The sequence below is a fragment of the Eulemur rufifrons genome, chromosome 1 (genome assembly GCF_041146395.1).
Source record: "Eulemur rufifrons isolate Redbay chromosome 1, OSU_ERuf_1, whole genome shotgun sequence".
In the NCBI taxonomy this organism is placed as follows: Eukaryota; Metazoa; Chordata; class Mammalia; order Primates; family Lemuridae; genus Eulemur; species Eulemur rufifrons.
In genome coordinates, this window is record NC_090983.1 from 34,324,070 (window position 1) to 34,341,486 (window position 17,417).

The 17,417-nt window shown below is 35.0% G+C and overlaps 1 protein-coding gene across 1 annotated transcript in view; it reads left to right on the forward strand.

Annotated features, from left to right (window-relative positions):
• The window catches only part of BOLL (boule homolog, RNA binding protein), a 29,571-nt gene extending 25,872 nt beyond the window's left edge, over positions 1-3,699 (forward strand). Inside the window, exon 10 of the mRNA XM_069474241.1 lies at positions 3,583-3,699. Within this exon, the coding sequence (XP_069330342.1) occupies positions 3,583-3,699 (117 nt within the window). The remainder of the gene's footprint in view (positions 1-3,582) is intronic.
• Positions 3,700-17,417: the final 13,718 nt, after the last annotated feature.

The window sequence follows — 17,417 nt, forward strand, 5'->3', positions numbered from 1 at the left end:
TTTGCCCTCTCTTTTTGTCTGTCAATCTGTATTGTTACTTACATTCTGTCAGTTAGAAGCATATAATTAAGCCAAAAAAGAAAAACATCTTTAAAAAATTCTTCCTTTACAAATGTAAATTAAATTTATAACTACAAATTTTAAATATCATCTTCAGTGTCTTTAAATTATATTCCTGATCCATTACAAATAGCTTCACTATCTGTGTGCCAGGAACTGTGCATACTGTGTTTAAAATCAGTGTTAAGAAAAGATTAGGAAATTAGCACTCACCTCCCAATTTGAATGCATTGTTTGTTTTTATATTGCTAAGGTTTATAATATTGTAATTTTCTTCTGAAACAATAATTTCAACAGTTGGATCTTAATGTTTACTGTCAATACTTTTACTAGGATTTCTCCATTCTTTGTCTCACCCCCCCCCCATTTATTTTTTTGTGGTTGCTTTTTTATCCCCAGTTTTACTAAAGTGTAATTGACAAAAATGGCATATACAGTATACAGCACGTTTTGATATATGTATACATTGTGAAATGATTACCCCAATCAAGCTAATCCATCACCTTACATGGTTATCTTTTTTTATTTGTGGAGAGAACATTTAAGATATACTCTCTTAGCAATTTTCAAGTATGTATCACTATTAACTGTAGTCATTATGCTGTACAGTAAATCTCCAGAACAGACTCATTCTGTCTAACTGAAAATCAGTACCAACATCTCCCATCCCCCACCCCAGCCCCTGGAAATCATCATTCTGCTCTCTGCTTCTATGAATACAACTTTTTCAGATTCCACATATAAGTGAGATCATGCTGTATTTGTCTTTCTGTGCCTGGCTTATTTCATAAGCATAATGTCCTCCAGGTTCATCCATGTTGTCGCAAATAACAGGATTTTCTTCTTTTTAAGGCTATATAGTATTCCATTGTGTATATAGATACCACGTTTTCTTTATCCATTTATCTATCAATGGACACTAAGCTTGATTCCTTAGTGGCTATTGTGAATGATGCTGCAATGAACATGGGGGTACAGATAGCTCTTTGATATACTGATTTCATCTTTTATTATATATATAAATACCCAATAGTGGGATTGCTGGATTATATGGTAGTATTTTTAATTTTTTGAGAAACCTCCATACTATTTTCCGAAATGGCTGTTCTAATTCACATTCCTGTCAACCATGTACAAAAGTTCCCTTTTCTCCACATCCTTGCCGGAGATCGTTTTGGTTCCTAGTAAGGTCCTTTTTAATCATAGGTTTTCTGTATTGGGATGTAGTAATTGCTATTTCCTTTCTCACCTTTCCCCTGCTTCCCCTCCAGTAGTGTTTCTCACCTAAAAGCTAGATGATAGATGACAAAAATGGTGTAAACATAATTGCTCCTTCAATTCTACCTCCCCTATTATGAAGCAGTGTAAAATTGGATCTCTGTGGAGCTATTCCCCGCTTCCACCTTGTTCTGAACATATATACCCCTTCACTAAAGTCTCTAAAGAAGTTTTGAATAGGTCTTCCAGAACATCAACCTCTAGGGAAATCTTTATCCCTCCTGATGCCTGAGAAGACTTCAGAATCCTCCCTCATATTGGTCCAAATTGTACAGCACTGGGTAGACATTCTACATTTTTTGTGGTTTGGGACTCATGGGTATTTTTTTACTCAATTGATAATGGCATTTTAAAAATCTATCTTTTATCATTTTTATTGTTTTCTGATTTTAAAGAAGCAGATAATGAGGTAAGAATGCTTTTACATTAGATTTTTAGCCAGAATCTACTCTTGGCATTTAACCATATTCTTAATTCCTGATATCAGATAGTTATTATCAGAGTATAGTCACTAGTGAAATCTCCTAAGATTTTTCTGAAAATATTGCTCATTATTATCTTAAACTTGTACTTTGTATGGTATTCCCATACAAAATTATATTTCTATGCTTTTATTTTAATATTATTTCTAGTAGAAGATATAGTCTAATATATAACTTAATGAATAGAGTGGAATGGTTTATAGTTTAAGTGGTTTTTCGGTTAGCATCTTCACTCACTTATTTTAGTGGTTATTTTAAACATTTGCCACGCCTTCAGTACTACCAGTTCCCCTCTTTCACTCTTAAATATAGTTTTGCCTTCTTTTCACAGAGCAAGTAGAAACCAATTTGTGGAAACCAGCTCAGGCTTTCAGCCCTCAGTGTACAAACTTGCCTGAATCCTAATTAACCCTTAGCTTCTTATATTTATATTTAGTGACTTTCATTCTTATCTAAGATTATTTCTGCCTATTGTGGTCTGGATACTATCAGTTTCACCCTGCTCAGGGTCCTCATTCCATCTATTATTCTTTTTTTCTCCTATGTTGTAAGTCTTTTTCTCTTCATTGGTTCACAGCTTCACCACTTACTAATTGTGTTACTTTGAGAAATTGCTTAACATTCAGCCTGGCTTTAATAATTTCTATATTTGTAAAATGAGGACATCAGGAAAATCTATTTTGCAGGATTGATGTAAAAAGTAGAGATGTATACAGAGTTCTTTGCATAGTGCCTAAAGCTGTAGTGGAAGCGAATCTATGTCAACTTAACGCGTGAATTAGCAGCAAGATTTGATGTTACTATTCCAACAATATTGGACCATTTAAAACAAATGGACAAAGTAAAATAAAGAAGCTGGACAGATGGGTTCGACATGAATTAAACGAGCATCAGAAGAGAAAGCGTCTTGAAGCTTGTCTTTCTTTGCTGTCAAAACATAAAGACAAACCATCTCTATGCCATATTGTTACATGCGATGAAAAATAGATTCTTTTTGACAATTGCAAGCATTCATCACAGTGGTTGGATAAAGATGAAGTGCTAAAACAGTCCCAAACCAAATATTCGTCAAAAAAAGCTAATGGTGTCTGGTGGTCCAGCGCTGGTGTTATCCACCACAGTTTCATGAAACCTGGTCAGTCCATTACAGCAGATGTCTACTGCAACCAACTGGACAAAATGATGAGGATGCTTGCAATTAAGCAGCCAATAGACTGCTTGGTCAATAGAGACAGGCCACTCCTCTTGCAAAACAGTGCTCTACCATATGTTGCACAGACAATGCTGCTCAAACTACAGCAGCTGGACTTGGAAACTCTCTGTCATCCACTGTATTCACCAGACCTTGCACCAACTGACTACTTCTTCCAGGCTTTGGAACACTTCTTGCAAGGAAGAATATTCAGTTTTCAACAAGCTCTATGGAAAATGCCTTTTGCAATTTCATCACTACTGGTTCTCCAGGCTTCTTCACTGCTGGCATAAACAAGCTACACTTAAGATGGCAAAACTGTATTGATAGTTTAGTTGCATACTTTGATTAATTGTACTGCTTCTTGTTTGAGATATAATAAACTTAAACTTTTGATTCGAAATTGGACATTTCATATTTAATGACCTAATAATTAAATAGGGAATATGTTTTTTAATCTGTGTTTCTCCATTGTGTAGCAAATGTTTAGTACATTGTAAATGCTGAATAAATATTTTGAATTAATAAATGAAAGGTAATCCTTTTTTCCTCTCATTTTTTTCCCAATAGCCTTATTCTGATCATGGAGTTCAAGCAACGTATCACCAGTTTTATGCTCCAAGTGCCATTGCTATGCCTGCACCTGTGATGCAGCCTGAACCAATTAAAGTAAGAAATTTCTCTTAATTTTTTTCTGTTTTCTTCAGTTATATTTCAAATTTTCCAAAATCTCTTCCAGAAAGGAAAACTTTGGATATTTATATCACATTTGCGATCAGAGGTACAGAACTAGTGAACTCTGTCATGTGAAGGAAATAAAACTGTAAATTAACTATAATTGCTAGTAATTAATTTTGTAGAATTTATAAATCAGACATGGTCAAATTTTTATTTATTGTGGTAAAATATATGTAACTTAAAATTTACCATTTTAACCATTTTTAAGTGTACATTCAGTGGCATTAATTACATTTACAATGCTGTATAACCATCACCACTATTTCTAAACTTTTTCATCACCCCAAATAGAAACTCTGTACTCATTAAGCAATAACTCCTTCTTTCTCTTTCCCCTTTCTCCCTGGTCCCTGGTAACCTCTAATCTATTCTGTTTCTATCAATTTGCTTATTCTAGATATTTCATATACAATGCTGAGATTTTGATTATCTCCCTCGATGGCATATGGCATTTATGGGGAAATGAAAACAGTTAATGATCTCCTCTTCCAGTTTGGGAATCATGTTCATGCTTCCTAAATCAGATTCAGGCCAAAGAATGATAATCTATTTAGACCTATGTATATATGCAATACATTTTGACTATCTACTATGTAGCAGGGAATTCTTCCTATTCTCTTAAGACCAAGTTTCTTAGTGAAACACTTGCATCATCACTTAAGGGAAATGAACTTTATCTCCAGTGAAGAACTACAGATTGATTAAGTGTTGAGATGGTAATACGAATCTTGTGTGGAGTGTACTTTGGTGAGGAAAGTAGGCATATTCTTTACAATAAAATGATGGAGATTAGCTATTTCACATTCATATTTACGCTTCTGACCCATCCCATGAGTTAAACTCAATACCAAGACAGTCTACTTTAAGGAGCCTCCCCACTTGTTGCCATTACCACTCACTGCATCCCTTCACTGTGTTTACCACTGTACTGCAAACATGAAATAAAACAATTAGTTTTGACATAGTGTCAAAAAACCAGAGTGATACTAAACTATATTGAGACTTCATTTTTAGTATTATCACAAAATGTGAAACAGACTCCCTCTGATGTTAACATTTTCTCCAAATACACTTCTATAGAGATAGCTGATGTGGCTATGCCTTATTAGATAATGGCTAGTTATTTTCAGTTAGTGAGATAGATAGATATCACAAATCACAGAAATTGTATTGCTTTAATAATTCTTATAGAGGATGGAGTGGTGAGTGGTACTAGAACAGGAGAAATTTCCAAAGAATGTTAATGTAAATGTTCTTTGTTTTTAATTTAAAGCTTAATTCTTCTAGTTTAAATGCATACAATTCTCTAAATTTTCTTAGATTTGTAAGTAGGTAACAGTAGAAATTTTACAGAGAAACTGGTATCTTACTCTTTAATCATATAAAAACTAAAAATTCTCCTTTTGTTATAGATGAAAAAAATCCAATAAACTTCCAGAGTCAAAACTGGAACACAAAGCAATTGTATAGAATGTTTTATTTCTTTTTGTTTTTCAAGGTTAAGAGTTCTATGCACTTTGTACTCAGTATTTTTCTTTAGGATATTTAGTAGCCCTCAGTAGAAAATGATGCCCCACCCAGAGACAGAAACTCTAAAACCACCTCTATAGTTTTCTAAAACTGCACAATCCTGTAGAAATGCTTTGCTGTGCAAGTTTTACTGTGTGGCAAGTTATCTACTTTTGTTTGTAGTGCATTTGTATTATAACATGGAAATCTTAACATACGTATGTTGGTTGGACTTGTCTCTCTGTCTTCTCCTTTCTAGCACTTTATCTTTCATCATCACGTTATCTTATTTTGCATTCTGGAAGAATTAAAAAAATTCTTTAGCAAGGATTTGATTTTTCTATGGTGACTACTGGCTCTTCATTGGCAAAAACAGATTTAACTCTTCCCAGCATATCAGTAGTTTTTGTGCAGTGTTTTCTTATACTAGCAAGAAGCCATTTTATTTTTCCTGTTTTTCAGTTTGCACTTGTTTTTTAAAGATATATTAGGAAACCATCTTTTTCTTTTTTTTTATTTCAGCATATTATGGGGGTACAAAAGTTTAGGTTATGTATATTGTCCTTGCCCCCCGCCCCAGATCAGGGCTTCAAGCGTGTCCATCCCCTAGACGATGCGCATCGTACTCATTATGTATGTATACACCTATCCCCTCCCTCCCCGCATCTGCCCGACACCCGATTAATGTTATTCCTAAATGTGCTCAGTGAAACCAATTTGATGGTGAGTACGTGTGGTGCTTATTTTTCCATTCTTGGGATTCTTCACTTAGTAGAATGGGTTCCAACTCTATCCAGGAGAACATAAGAGATTCTATATCACCATTATTTATTATAGCTGAGTAATACTCCATGGTATACATATACCACATTTTAGGCCGGGCGCGGTGGCTCACGCCTGTAATCCTAGCACTCTGGGAGGCCGAGGTGGGCGGATCGTTTGAGCTCAGGAGTTCGAGACCAGCCTGAGCAAGAGCGAGACCCCACCTCTACTAAAAATAGAAAGAAATTATATGGACAGCTAAAAATATATATAGAAAAAATTAGCCGGGCATGGTGGCACATGCCTGTAGTCCCAGCTACTCGGGAGGCTGAGACAGGAGGATCGCTTGAGCTCAGGAGTTTGAGGTTGCTGTGAGCTAGGCTGACGCCACGGCACTCACTCTAGCCTGGGCAACAGAGTGAGACTCTGTCTCAAAAAAAAAAAAAAAAAAAAAAAAAAACAAAAAAACAAAAAAAAAAAAACATATACCACATTTTATTAATCCACTCATATATTGATGGGCACTTGGGTTGTTTCCACATCTTTGCAATTGTGAATTGTGCTGCTATAAACATTCAGGTGCAGATGTCTTTTTTATAGAATGTTTTTTGTTCTTTTGGGTCAATGCCCAATAATGGGATTGCTGGATCAAATGGTAGGTCTACTTGTATCTGTTTAAGGTATCTCTATATTGCTTTCCACAGAGGTTGCACTAGTTTGCAGTCCCACCTGCAGTGTATGAGTGTTCCTGTCTCTCCACATCCACACCAACATTTATTGTTATAAGGCTTTTTGATAAAGGCCATTCTCATTGAAGTTAAGTGATATCTCATTGTGGTTTTGATTTGCATTTCCCTGATGATTAGAGATGTTGAGCATTTTCTCATATGTTTGTTGGCCATTCTTCTGTCTTCTTTTGAAAAATTTCTGTTCATGTCCTTTGCCCACTTTTTGATAGGGTTGTTTGATTTTTTTCTTGCTGATTTTCCTGAGTTCTAAACAGATTCTAGTTATCAGTCCTTTATGGGATGTGTAGCATGCAAAAATTTTTTCCCATTCTGTAGGTTGTCTGTCTGCTCTTGTGACAGTTTCTCTTTAATTTAATCAGGTCCCATTTATTTATTTTTGTTGATGCTATGATTGCCTTTGGGGTCATCTTCATCTTTGCCTAGGCCAATGTCTATAAGAGAAACACTGAGGAAGGAAATTGCAGAGCACGTAAACAGGTGGAAAACCATACCATGCCTCGTGGGTCAGAAGAATCAACATTGTTAAAATGTCTATACTACCCAAAGTGATCTACAGATTCATTGCAATCCCCATTAAATTACCAAAATCATTTTTCACAGATATAGAAAAAATAATTTTACGCTTTGTATAGAACCAGAGAAGACCCCGTTTAGCAAAAGTAATCTTAGGCAACAAGAACAAAATGGGAGGTATTAATTTACCAGACTTCAAACTATACTACAAGACTGTGGTTATTAAATCAGCTTGGTACTGGCATAAGAACAGGGACACAGAACAGTGGAACAGAACTGAGAATCCAGTTATAAAACCATCCTCATATAGCCATCTAATCTTTGACAAAGCAGACAAAAACATACACTGGGGAAAAGAATCCTTATTCAATAAATGGTGCTGGGAAAACTGGATAGCCACATGTAGAAGACTGAAACAGGACCCACACCTTTCACCTCTCACAAAAATCAAATCATGGTGGATAACAGACTTACGGTGTGAATCTATTAGAATTCTAGAAGAAAATGTGGGAAAAACTCCAATCTTTTTCTAAAATGTATTACTATATTAAAATATTATGAAGAACATTTGAAACATTAGCCTTTTTTATTTCCAATGCAAATTTTCTCTGGTACCAAAAACTTTGGTAACTTTTAAATAGAAAGGTAGAAATATTCTTTGGAAGAATGTGAGCATATTGTTTTTATAAATGTAAGTCATTTTTAAAACTCTAATTCATGAATGTTAATTGGGTATATCCCAACATAGGAAATTCAGATGTCAAAACTATCTTGAAACAACAAATCCAATCAATAAAATAGAGACCTTAGGCAGAGCTCACAGCACAAGTCTAACCATTATAAAGTACTGTTTGCAGAAACTATTCATTGACTATAAGCCACCAGCCTCATAATCTGTCAAATCAAATATAAAAACAATACAAAGCAGACCAATATAAATGCTACTAGATTAATATTGTATTAATTAGGGCTATCATTCCCTAATTCAGCAGTTACATCTTATACATAATTAAGTTTTAAAGTCAATAAAGCAAAACCACATATCAAAATTATCCCACTGAACTAAACTATAGGAAGGAACAAAAGGAAAATCTTTGTGTATATGGGCATATGAACTATTAGGTTTTTAGGATAAATATCAAATTCCAAGGTATAAAGTGTATGAGTGATGAATTCTAAAGTGCTTTTATGTTTTCTTACAGTGTTGGTTCCATTTTTGCATTAATATAAGTATCTAATAAAATTGTTCTTGCAAGGATTAATTGAATTGGAAACTGAGGAAATTATAATTTGAGTTCACTTTACATTAAATGTGTATTTTAATTCATTCCCATGTGTACTTAGCTATCCATGAAAATATATGGATATTAAGGATAATATTTAACCACTTGCCAGGCTATGAGGAATTTCTTCTAATTAAAGTAGTGATTGGACTTGAATGGAAAACACAACTAGTGTCCTATGTACACCTTACCCTTTGGAAAGAAAGTACAATTCAGAAGTAAATTGGAAAGAGATCTGAACTATCACCACTGTCTACTTCTAGTTCAGAGGCCAAAGACTCAGAATGTGTACACACCTAAAAATTAGCTACTTTACAAAAAGATTCCACCACCACTGTCTTCTTCCTAACCATTTCCTCATTTCAGTATCATTAATACTTTTTTTTTTTTGAGACAGGGTCCCTCTGTTGCCCAGGCTGGAATGCAGTGGCGTGATCATCGCTCAGTGTAACCTTGAACTCTCGAGTTCAGGTGACCTTCCTGCCTCAGCCTCCCAAGTAGCTAGGACTACAAGCACACACAACCATGCCTAGCTACTTTTTACATTTTTTGTAGACACGGGGTCTCTCTGTGTTGCCCAGGCTGGTCTCAAACTCCTGGTCTCAAGTGATCCTCCCACCTCGGCCTCCTAAATTGTTGGGATTACAGGCGTGAGCCACTGCACCTGGCCCATGAATACTTCTTCTAAATCAGTTTAGAAACTAAAATTTCCTTGTATTCATTAAGACTTAAGGAGGACAAGGATAAAGCATTGTATTCTAGAATGCAGAGACAGGAAAAGCCCATGCTTTGCTGCTCTGAGAATACCAGGAGGGTATAGATTTTCATGTGCTGTATATAGTCAAACAGTAGACAACCTAAGATTCTCTAGAATAAATTTCTTACTGACAGCCAGAGAACTAGGCAGCAGGAGCAAAAAAAACCTCACCTGGTTAAACACTGGAAATTATATAGGTTCTGTGTGTATCAAGCTTCCTTCTTGTTGTAAATTTAAGAGAGAAGACAGAACAGTGAGAATAAAGGGCTTATGAAACTAATCTACTCTATTAGAATTGTCATGAATAGATCTCCATTCAAGGATAAGTAAACAGAAACGTATACACACTATATGGGTTCTGTGAAAAAAGTTTTGCACATTGGCACAACATTGAAGGCAAGGATAAATAGCATATCTATGTATATATGTGTAAGAACATATGTATAAGAGGAAATTAAAATTTTTAAATATATTCCATGTTCTCAGTAGCATATCTTTGAAAAAACAATTGCAAACTGAAAAACAAGAAAAATAAAATGGTCTCTGGCTCCTATAAGAAAACACTGCACAAAAACTATTGATATTATGGAAAGAGTAAATCTATCTTTGCTGTAAAGGGCCAGTTTTCAGCGTAGAAAATCAAATCCTTAATAAATTTTTTTTAATTCTCCCAGAATACAAAAGAGAATAACATGAAAGATGAAATGATGAAAAGCAAAGTGCTAAAATAGAGAGGACAGAGAGACAAGTCCAACCAAAAAATGGTAATTCTCAAGAAAAGAATACAGAACAGATGGAACAGAAAGAATATGCAAAAATTTTAATAGTAAAACAAAGAATACCCTGACCTGAATTTACAAGCCAAAAATAGATTCACCATGCTTCAAGAAAAATTAATGAGAGGCAATCCATGCATAGATATACTGTCAATTATACTCTCCCCACCCTCTGACCCCCACCAAACATCCTGGTCCTTTTAACCTTTTCTAACATTTTATTTTTAAATTTTACACTTACAGAAAGTTGCAGAAAATAATACAGAGAGTCCCTGTATCCCTTCATCCAATTTCTCCTAACTATAACAACTTACATATAGAACAATTAGCAAAACCAAGAAATTAACATTGGTACAATACTATTAAGTAAACTATAGACCCCATCCAGACTTCACCAGTTTTTCCACTAATGTTCTTTTTCTATCCTAGGATCTATATAAGATTCTACATTACATTTATTTGTCATCTCTTTATTCTACACCAATCTGTGACATTGACAAAGTCTTTGCCTATCCTTCATAACCTTATCAAGACTCTTATAAAGAGTCCTGGTTAGTTATTTTGTAGAATGTTACTCAATTTCAGTTTGGCTAATGTTTTCTCTTGATTAGATAGAGGTTATGCATTTAGGACATGAATATCACAGAAGTGATAATGCCCCTATCAGTGTGTTATATCAGGGGATATGGGATGCCAGTGATGTCTAATTACTGGCAACGTTAACCTTGATCACTTTAAACATGGAAAATAACTTGCCCACAATAGCATAGCTGATTAAGTGGCAGATCCAGGAGTCTAACCCAAGCATGCTCTCTACCAGAGAAAAAGTTAGTTGGCCCTCTGAATTCTCTACAGTGAAGGTCATTGACAAACCCACCCATGCATACAAGAACTTCCATTAGGATTTTAGCGCCTCCCTCTTAACTATGGACATGCAATCACATGAGAAGAAAGCCTCTAGAGTGAGAGAACAAAACAGAGAATTCAGAAGAAACATGTAATTCAGGGAGCAGAAGAAAATATCAAAGAAACTTACAATTAATGTCTTCTCAGACATAAGTGAAAATTAACAAGAAATGGTTCATGCATAGACAGCCTGACACTTTTTTTTCTCAAACATATTAGTCCTTTTAATGTTTTACCTTTGTATTTTGAAATAATTTCAGATTTACAGAAAAGTTAGAAATAATAGAGTTTCTGTATATTCTTCACCCCACTGTTCTTTGGCTGGAGAACACTGGCACAGGAAATGAACATTAGTGTAATATAATTCTCTCAACTAAACTATATGCCTTATTCTAAAATTTCACTAGTTTTTCCACTTATATGATAACCGAAATAAATTTCATGCGAAAGGGTTAAACATTAAAGGCAAAAGCTTTCAGAAAGTAGAACCAAAGAAGACTGGGGTGAATAATAGAGAAAAAGATAAAATTGAAGATTAATCCAAGAAATCAGATATTCTATTATTAATAATTGCAGAGGCTGGGCGCGGTGGCTCACGCCTGTAATCCTAGCACTCTGAGAGGCCGAGGTGTGTGGATCGTTTGAGCTCAGGAGTTTGAAACCAACCTGAGCAAGAGCAAAACCCCATCTCTACTAAAAAATAGAAAGAAATTAGCTGGACAACTAAAAATATATAGAAAAAATTAGCCGGGCATGGTGGCGCATGCCTGTAGTCCCAGCTACTTGGGAGGCTGAAGCAGGAGGACTGCTCGAGCCCAGGAGTTTGAGGTTGCTGTGAGCTAGGCTGACACCACGGCACTCTGGCCAGGGTGACAGAGCAGGACTCTGCCTCAAAAATAATAATAATAATAATTGCGGAAAGAGAAATAGACAAAATGGTTAGGAGAAAATTATCAATAAAATAATACAAGAAAATTTCCTAGAAACTTAAGGATAAGTGTCTCTAAATGGAAAAGGCCTACCAACTACTTAGCATACTTACTGCAAAAGATTCACAGTAAGGCAAATTGTTGTGAAATTCAGAATGACAGGAATAAAAAAAAAATCCTAAAATCTAAAGAGAGCAAATAAATTACATACAAAGCATTAGCAACACTGGAAGCCAGGAAACAATGTAGCAAAGCTTTGAAATTTCTGAAGAATAATTTCAATCTAGACTCCTACAATAGACAAGTATAAATCAAAAAGACATTTTCATACAGTAGATTCTCAAAAAATTTACCTCACATGCTTTTCTCAGGATGCTACTGAGCACTTATTTTACAAAAACAAGAGAATAAACCAAGAAAAGATATAAAATCAAAAAAAAGAGGATCCAACACAGGGCAGAGGCAAAGGAAATTCGCCGGGTGGAAAAGAAGGGAAGTCTCAGGATGATGTCTATTTAGCTAACTTAGACAGCAACCAGTCCAGATTAGAGCAGAATTCCAGGAATGTTCTCTTCAGGAGAGAAGTGGGCAAGAGTTTTCATTAGTATAGAAAATTGCATCAGGTATTTTACAGAGTTGTTGAAGGGGTATGGAGGGATTTAGCCATAAGTTTAAAAAAAATTAAATGAATGGGAAAAAATGAGACAATGAAAAACAAAAAGTTGTTCAAGAAACAAAATGTAATTATAATAGACCACTTGGCCAATTAGTGAACAGTATTTACATAGGCATAATAAAGAAAATGATGACATAGATTTAAGCAAAAATTATGATGCAGGCTGAATACGGTGGCTCACACCTATAATCCTAGCACCTTGGGAAGCCAAGGCAGGAGAATCGGATCGTTTGAGGTCAGGAGTTCAAGATCCAGCCTGGGCAACAGCAACACGTTGTCTCTACAAAAAAAAATTTTTTTTTAATTAGCTGGATGTGGTGGGGCACACCTATAGTCCCAGCTATTAAGGAGGCTGAGGTGGGAGGATCCCTTGAGCCTAGGAGTTCGAAGTTACAGTGAACTATGATCACACCACTGCATTCCAGCCTAGGTAACAGAGCAAGACCCCTGTCTCTTGGGGGGAAAAAATTATGATGCAAGTTAATTTGGAGGATGGGTGAGGAGTTAAAAGAGGTATATAAGAGAGTTAAAATCTTCATCTAATTTATAAGAATTCCATTAGATAATGAATAAAATTGTTTAGTTAATAGAGATAGAACTAAGGGAGTAAATATCAGAAGAAACAACTCAAAAAGATGAATGTGGCCAGCTCTTAGAAGGTGAAGTGTGAGGGCTGGGCGTGGTGGCTCACACCTGTAATCCTAGCACTCTGGGAGGCCGAGGCGGGCGGATCATTTCAGCTCAGGAGTTCCAGACCACCCTGAGCAAGAGCAAGACCCCATCTCTACTAAAAAATAGAGGGAAATTATCTGGACAACTAAAAATCTATAGAGGAAAATAGCTGGGTATGGTGGCACATGCCTGTAGTCCCAGCTACTCAGGAGGCTGAGGCAGGAGGATTGCTTGAGCTCAGGAGTTCAAGGCCACAGTGCACCATGATCACACCTGCGAATAGCCATTGCACTCTAGCTTGGGCAACATAGCAAAACCCTGTCTCTTAAAAAAAAAAAAAAAAAGAAAAATCTATTCAGGCAACTATCCTTTCTCCTTAATGATTTTCTTAACAATGTCTAGGAACTCATGTGCTGCCTCTTGGCCAGCAGAAGCTTCTGCTTCTGTTATCTTGACATTTTTTAAGCCAGACCTCTTTCTAAAATTATCAAACCATCCTTTGCTGGCATTAAATTCTCCAGCTTTAGATCCTTTACCTTCCTTTTGCTTTGTCATTTAATGACTTAACTTTTTTCAAGTCATATTAGAGTCTATGGTATGCCTTTCATATAGCATTCCTGCCCCACATGAAAACTGCATTGTCAATACAAAATAAAAAGGTATTTTGCAAAAAGTACAAGGTCTTCATTGTGCCTGCTGGCATAGCTGCAATGATGACTTTATGAATTTCCTTTTCTTTTTTTTTACAATCATCCTTAATGCTGGATTCATTTATCTTGAAATAGTAGGCAACCACAGCTGCAGACCTCAATCTACAGTACATATCAAGCAATTCAACTTTTTCTTGTAATGTCCTGACTATTCTCTGCTTCTTGGGAGCACTGCCAGCTTCACTAGTGGCACTTTATATGGGACCCATGGTATTATCCAAGGTATACAGTATTGCATGCACTGAACACAAAAAATATGTGAGAACCAAGGGAGATCACTTTTTACTGTGATACACAATTTACTGGAGAGATGAACTGCTCACCCAGAGATGATTATCACCCTAGGGCATTTTAAGATGATACTTGCAACACTTTAGCTTGCCACTATAGCAATAAGAGGTGGCTATAAATTATGACAGTAGTACAGTATGTACTGCAATTAATTTTCTGCATTTATGATTTAATACTGCATCTTTACATTTGTTTACATTTCTCTCAACTGTGAATGGTGCTATGTACAGTCTGTGTTTGTAAGTTTTGATAAATTTTAACTTTTTTATAATAGATTTGTATATAGATAGTAGTAAATGATAAAATAGACTAGTATCTACATATATTATATGCATTCATGACATACCTAAATTCTTAAATTTTTTTGGTATTTCTGGGCTACATGATTCATCTGCAAGTTTTTTCAAATTGTTTCAAATCTCTAAAAATTTTCCAATATATTTATTGAGAAAAATCTGTGTATGAGTAGACCCATACAGTTCAAACCTGTGTTGTTTCAGGGTCAACTGTATTAATTTCTCTCTCCACTGCCAAATTCTTTTACAAAGCTCTATTATGGCCTAATGGGATTACTGTATATTTCTTCAAGACTTCTCCATCTTCAGTTTCCATCTTTTAATCATGCATAGAATCTGAATTTAGTTTGTTTAAATCTGAAATTAGTTTTTTTCCCTCTTATCACTCTCATCAACTTTTATCCACATCCTTAACATTAAATATTATATTTTCTCTAGTTTTCCCATATTTATCAACCTAAATTATTCACGTATGAATATAACAAAGCTAGCACTCCTCCCTGTTCTCTCTAGCACATTGAGGCTTTAACCAAGTAATTTCACATACATAAAACAGTTTGACTTCACTTCTTTATTTCTCCTGAGAGGACCAGAGTATTCTCAGTTACAGCCAATGAGCTATGAGTAGTTGACTAGACATGAATGGCTGTATATTATTACAATAGATTTTAGTCATTCCACAAATACTTATTGAGTACCTACCTTGTGTTTGCCAGTATTCTAGATACTGAGAATACAGCAGTGAACAATATTAAGTGGTACTGGACAGTATTAAATGGAACAGGGAAATCCAGGCTAGACTATAGAGTTTGGTTTTAGTAAACCAGTTAAGTTTGAACCCCTAGAGCCATGCTGTCTCCAGTATGGTACCCACTAGCCATAGGATGCTATTTAATTTCAATTTTAAACTAATTGAAATTAAATGAAATTAAAAATTCAGTTCCTCAATTGCAACTAGCCACATTTCAAGTGTTAAATAGCCACATGTGACTAATGGCCACTGTATTTGACAGTATAGATATAGGACATTTCCATCACCATACAAAGTTCTTTTGGACAGCATTGCTCTAGAGATAGTGAAACAGATAAGGAAAATTTTGCGGCTTGCCAAAATTAAAACGATGTGTAAGAACAGCTTGGTCTCCTAAATTAGGAGCTGGCCTAGGCCCAAAGTGCCAAAAAAAGTAGTAGCAACTAGGTTGTTTCTTTGACCCAAACCATTCTTAACCAAAAAAAATTAAAAAACCTCAGGATGACATAGGTATGTAGACTTATTCTGGATTATACAGCATAGATGTACCTATATGCTTGTCCTGCCTATGCCAATTTGAAGGGTACTTTTTGGGTTTTGGACAACTTTCTAAATAACCTCCTGACAAACACTACTCTTTTAAAAATAAGTTTTTAAGATCCATCTAATAGAAAGAAATGTTGTAACTCATAATCTGTGCTGACCTGTTCCTCATTTTATATACTAAACATTCACACTGTGACACTAGAAATTGTTGAATACCGACTATAAGCTCTCAGAGAGCAGGGAACCCAAGTATTTCCTGAGTTCTGGGCCCCTCCTAATTGCTAGCCTCTGACCTCTTAACACTCTAATGTAATAATTAGTACCACATATTCTGCAAGTATTTAGTAAATGTTGATTGATGGTCTACACTCTACTCTATCTATTTTCTCTTTACTTCACAGACAGTGTGGAGCATTCATTATTAAGACACTTGGGCAGCTCTAGTCCAACTCAACTGATTTCTTGTCCAGTGATCCTCGTGTGGGTGAGATCCAGCTTCAACGAACCGGCTAGAAGCTGCCCGTTGTGAAACTTAGGGTTAGTTAATACCTCACCATACTTATTTATTCCACTATAAGCTGTCTAAATTTGATGAAATTTGCCTTTTCAGCTGTTCTACAAAATTATTTAGATAGATGTGGCATGTTGGGATTTTTATGTGTTAATCTAACTGTAGTGACCTTTTCTACAACATGTTTTATCCATTCCATAAATAATAATCACATTGGGAATAGTGAGGTGTCTTTCATTTTCTCTGTTTGTGTTATATTTTTTCTTCTCAGAGTATTAGATGTTATGTCTCATTCTTTGATATTTATTTTAATATTTAGGATAAGAATCATTTCTAATTCTAATAGAATTTTTAGTATTTTCATACTTTTAGAACATAGTATATTATTTAAGTTTAATGATTTAGTTCTATTACTTGCTATTTTGTCATATAATATGCTTTTGTATAATTTTTTATTTATTTGTTACTGCTATTCCTTATTTAATTTTGTTTCTGCTATGGTTTTCAGAATTTGAATGGTATTTATACTCCCTTTTTATAGCATTTTCCAAATATTAGAAATGCCATCAGTATGATTGGTATGTGATTAATTTTACTATATTAAAATTTTTCTCTAATCTATGATAATACTGCAACCCTCCTATAGCATAATTCGTTACCAAATTTTATAAAATACGAATCCACCTAGGGAATTTTGATAAAAGAAGGGTTTACCTCTGACATGATCCCATAACACTGACCGACATTCCACTGTATTAGTGTTCTTTAAATGTTTTAATCTTTAAACCTTTTCTTCTTATATGCTACCAATATATTCAATTATACGTGTGATTAATTTTTTAAAAGACAATTAACTGCTCTCATAAAATGCAAAACTATTTCTTATACCAAAGGAAAATTTTAGATTCTGATCCTAAAGCCAATTCTTATTATAAAATTTGGATATGGCGGGAAAGTCATTGCTCAAAAGTTACAGAACAAATCATAAGGGTTTTTAGTCTCTAAAATTTCTTTAGTAGTACAAGAAATA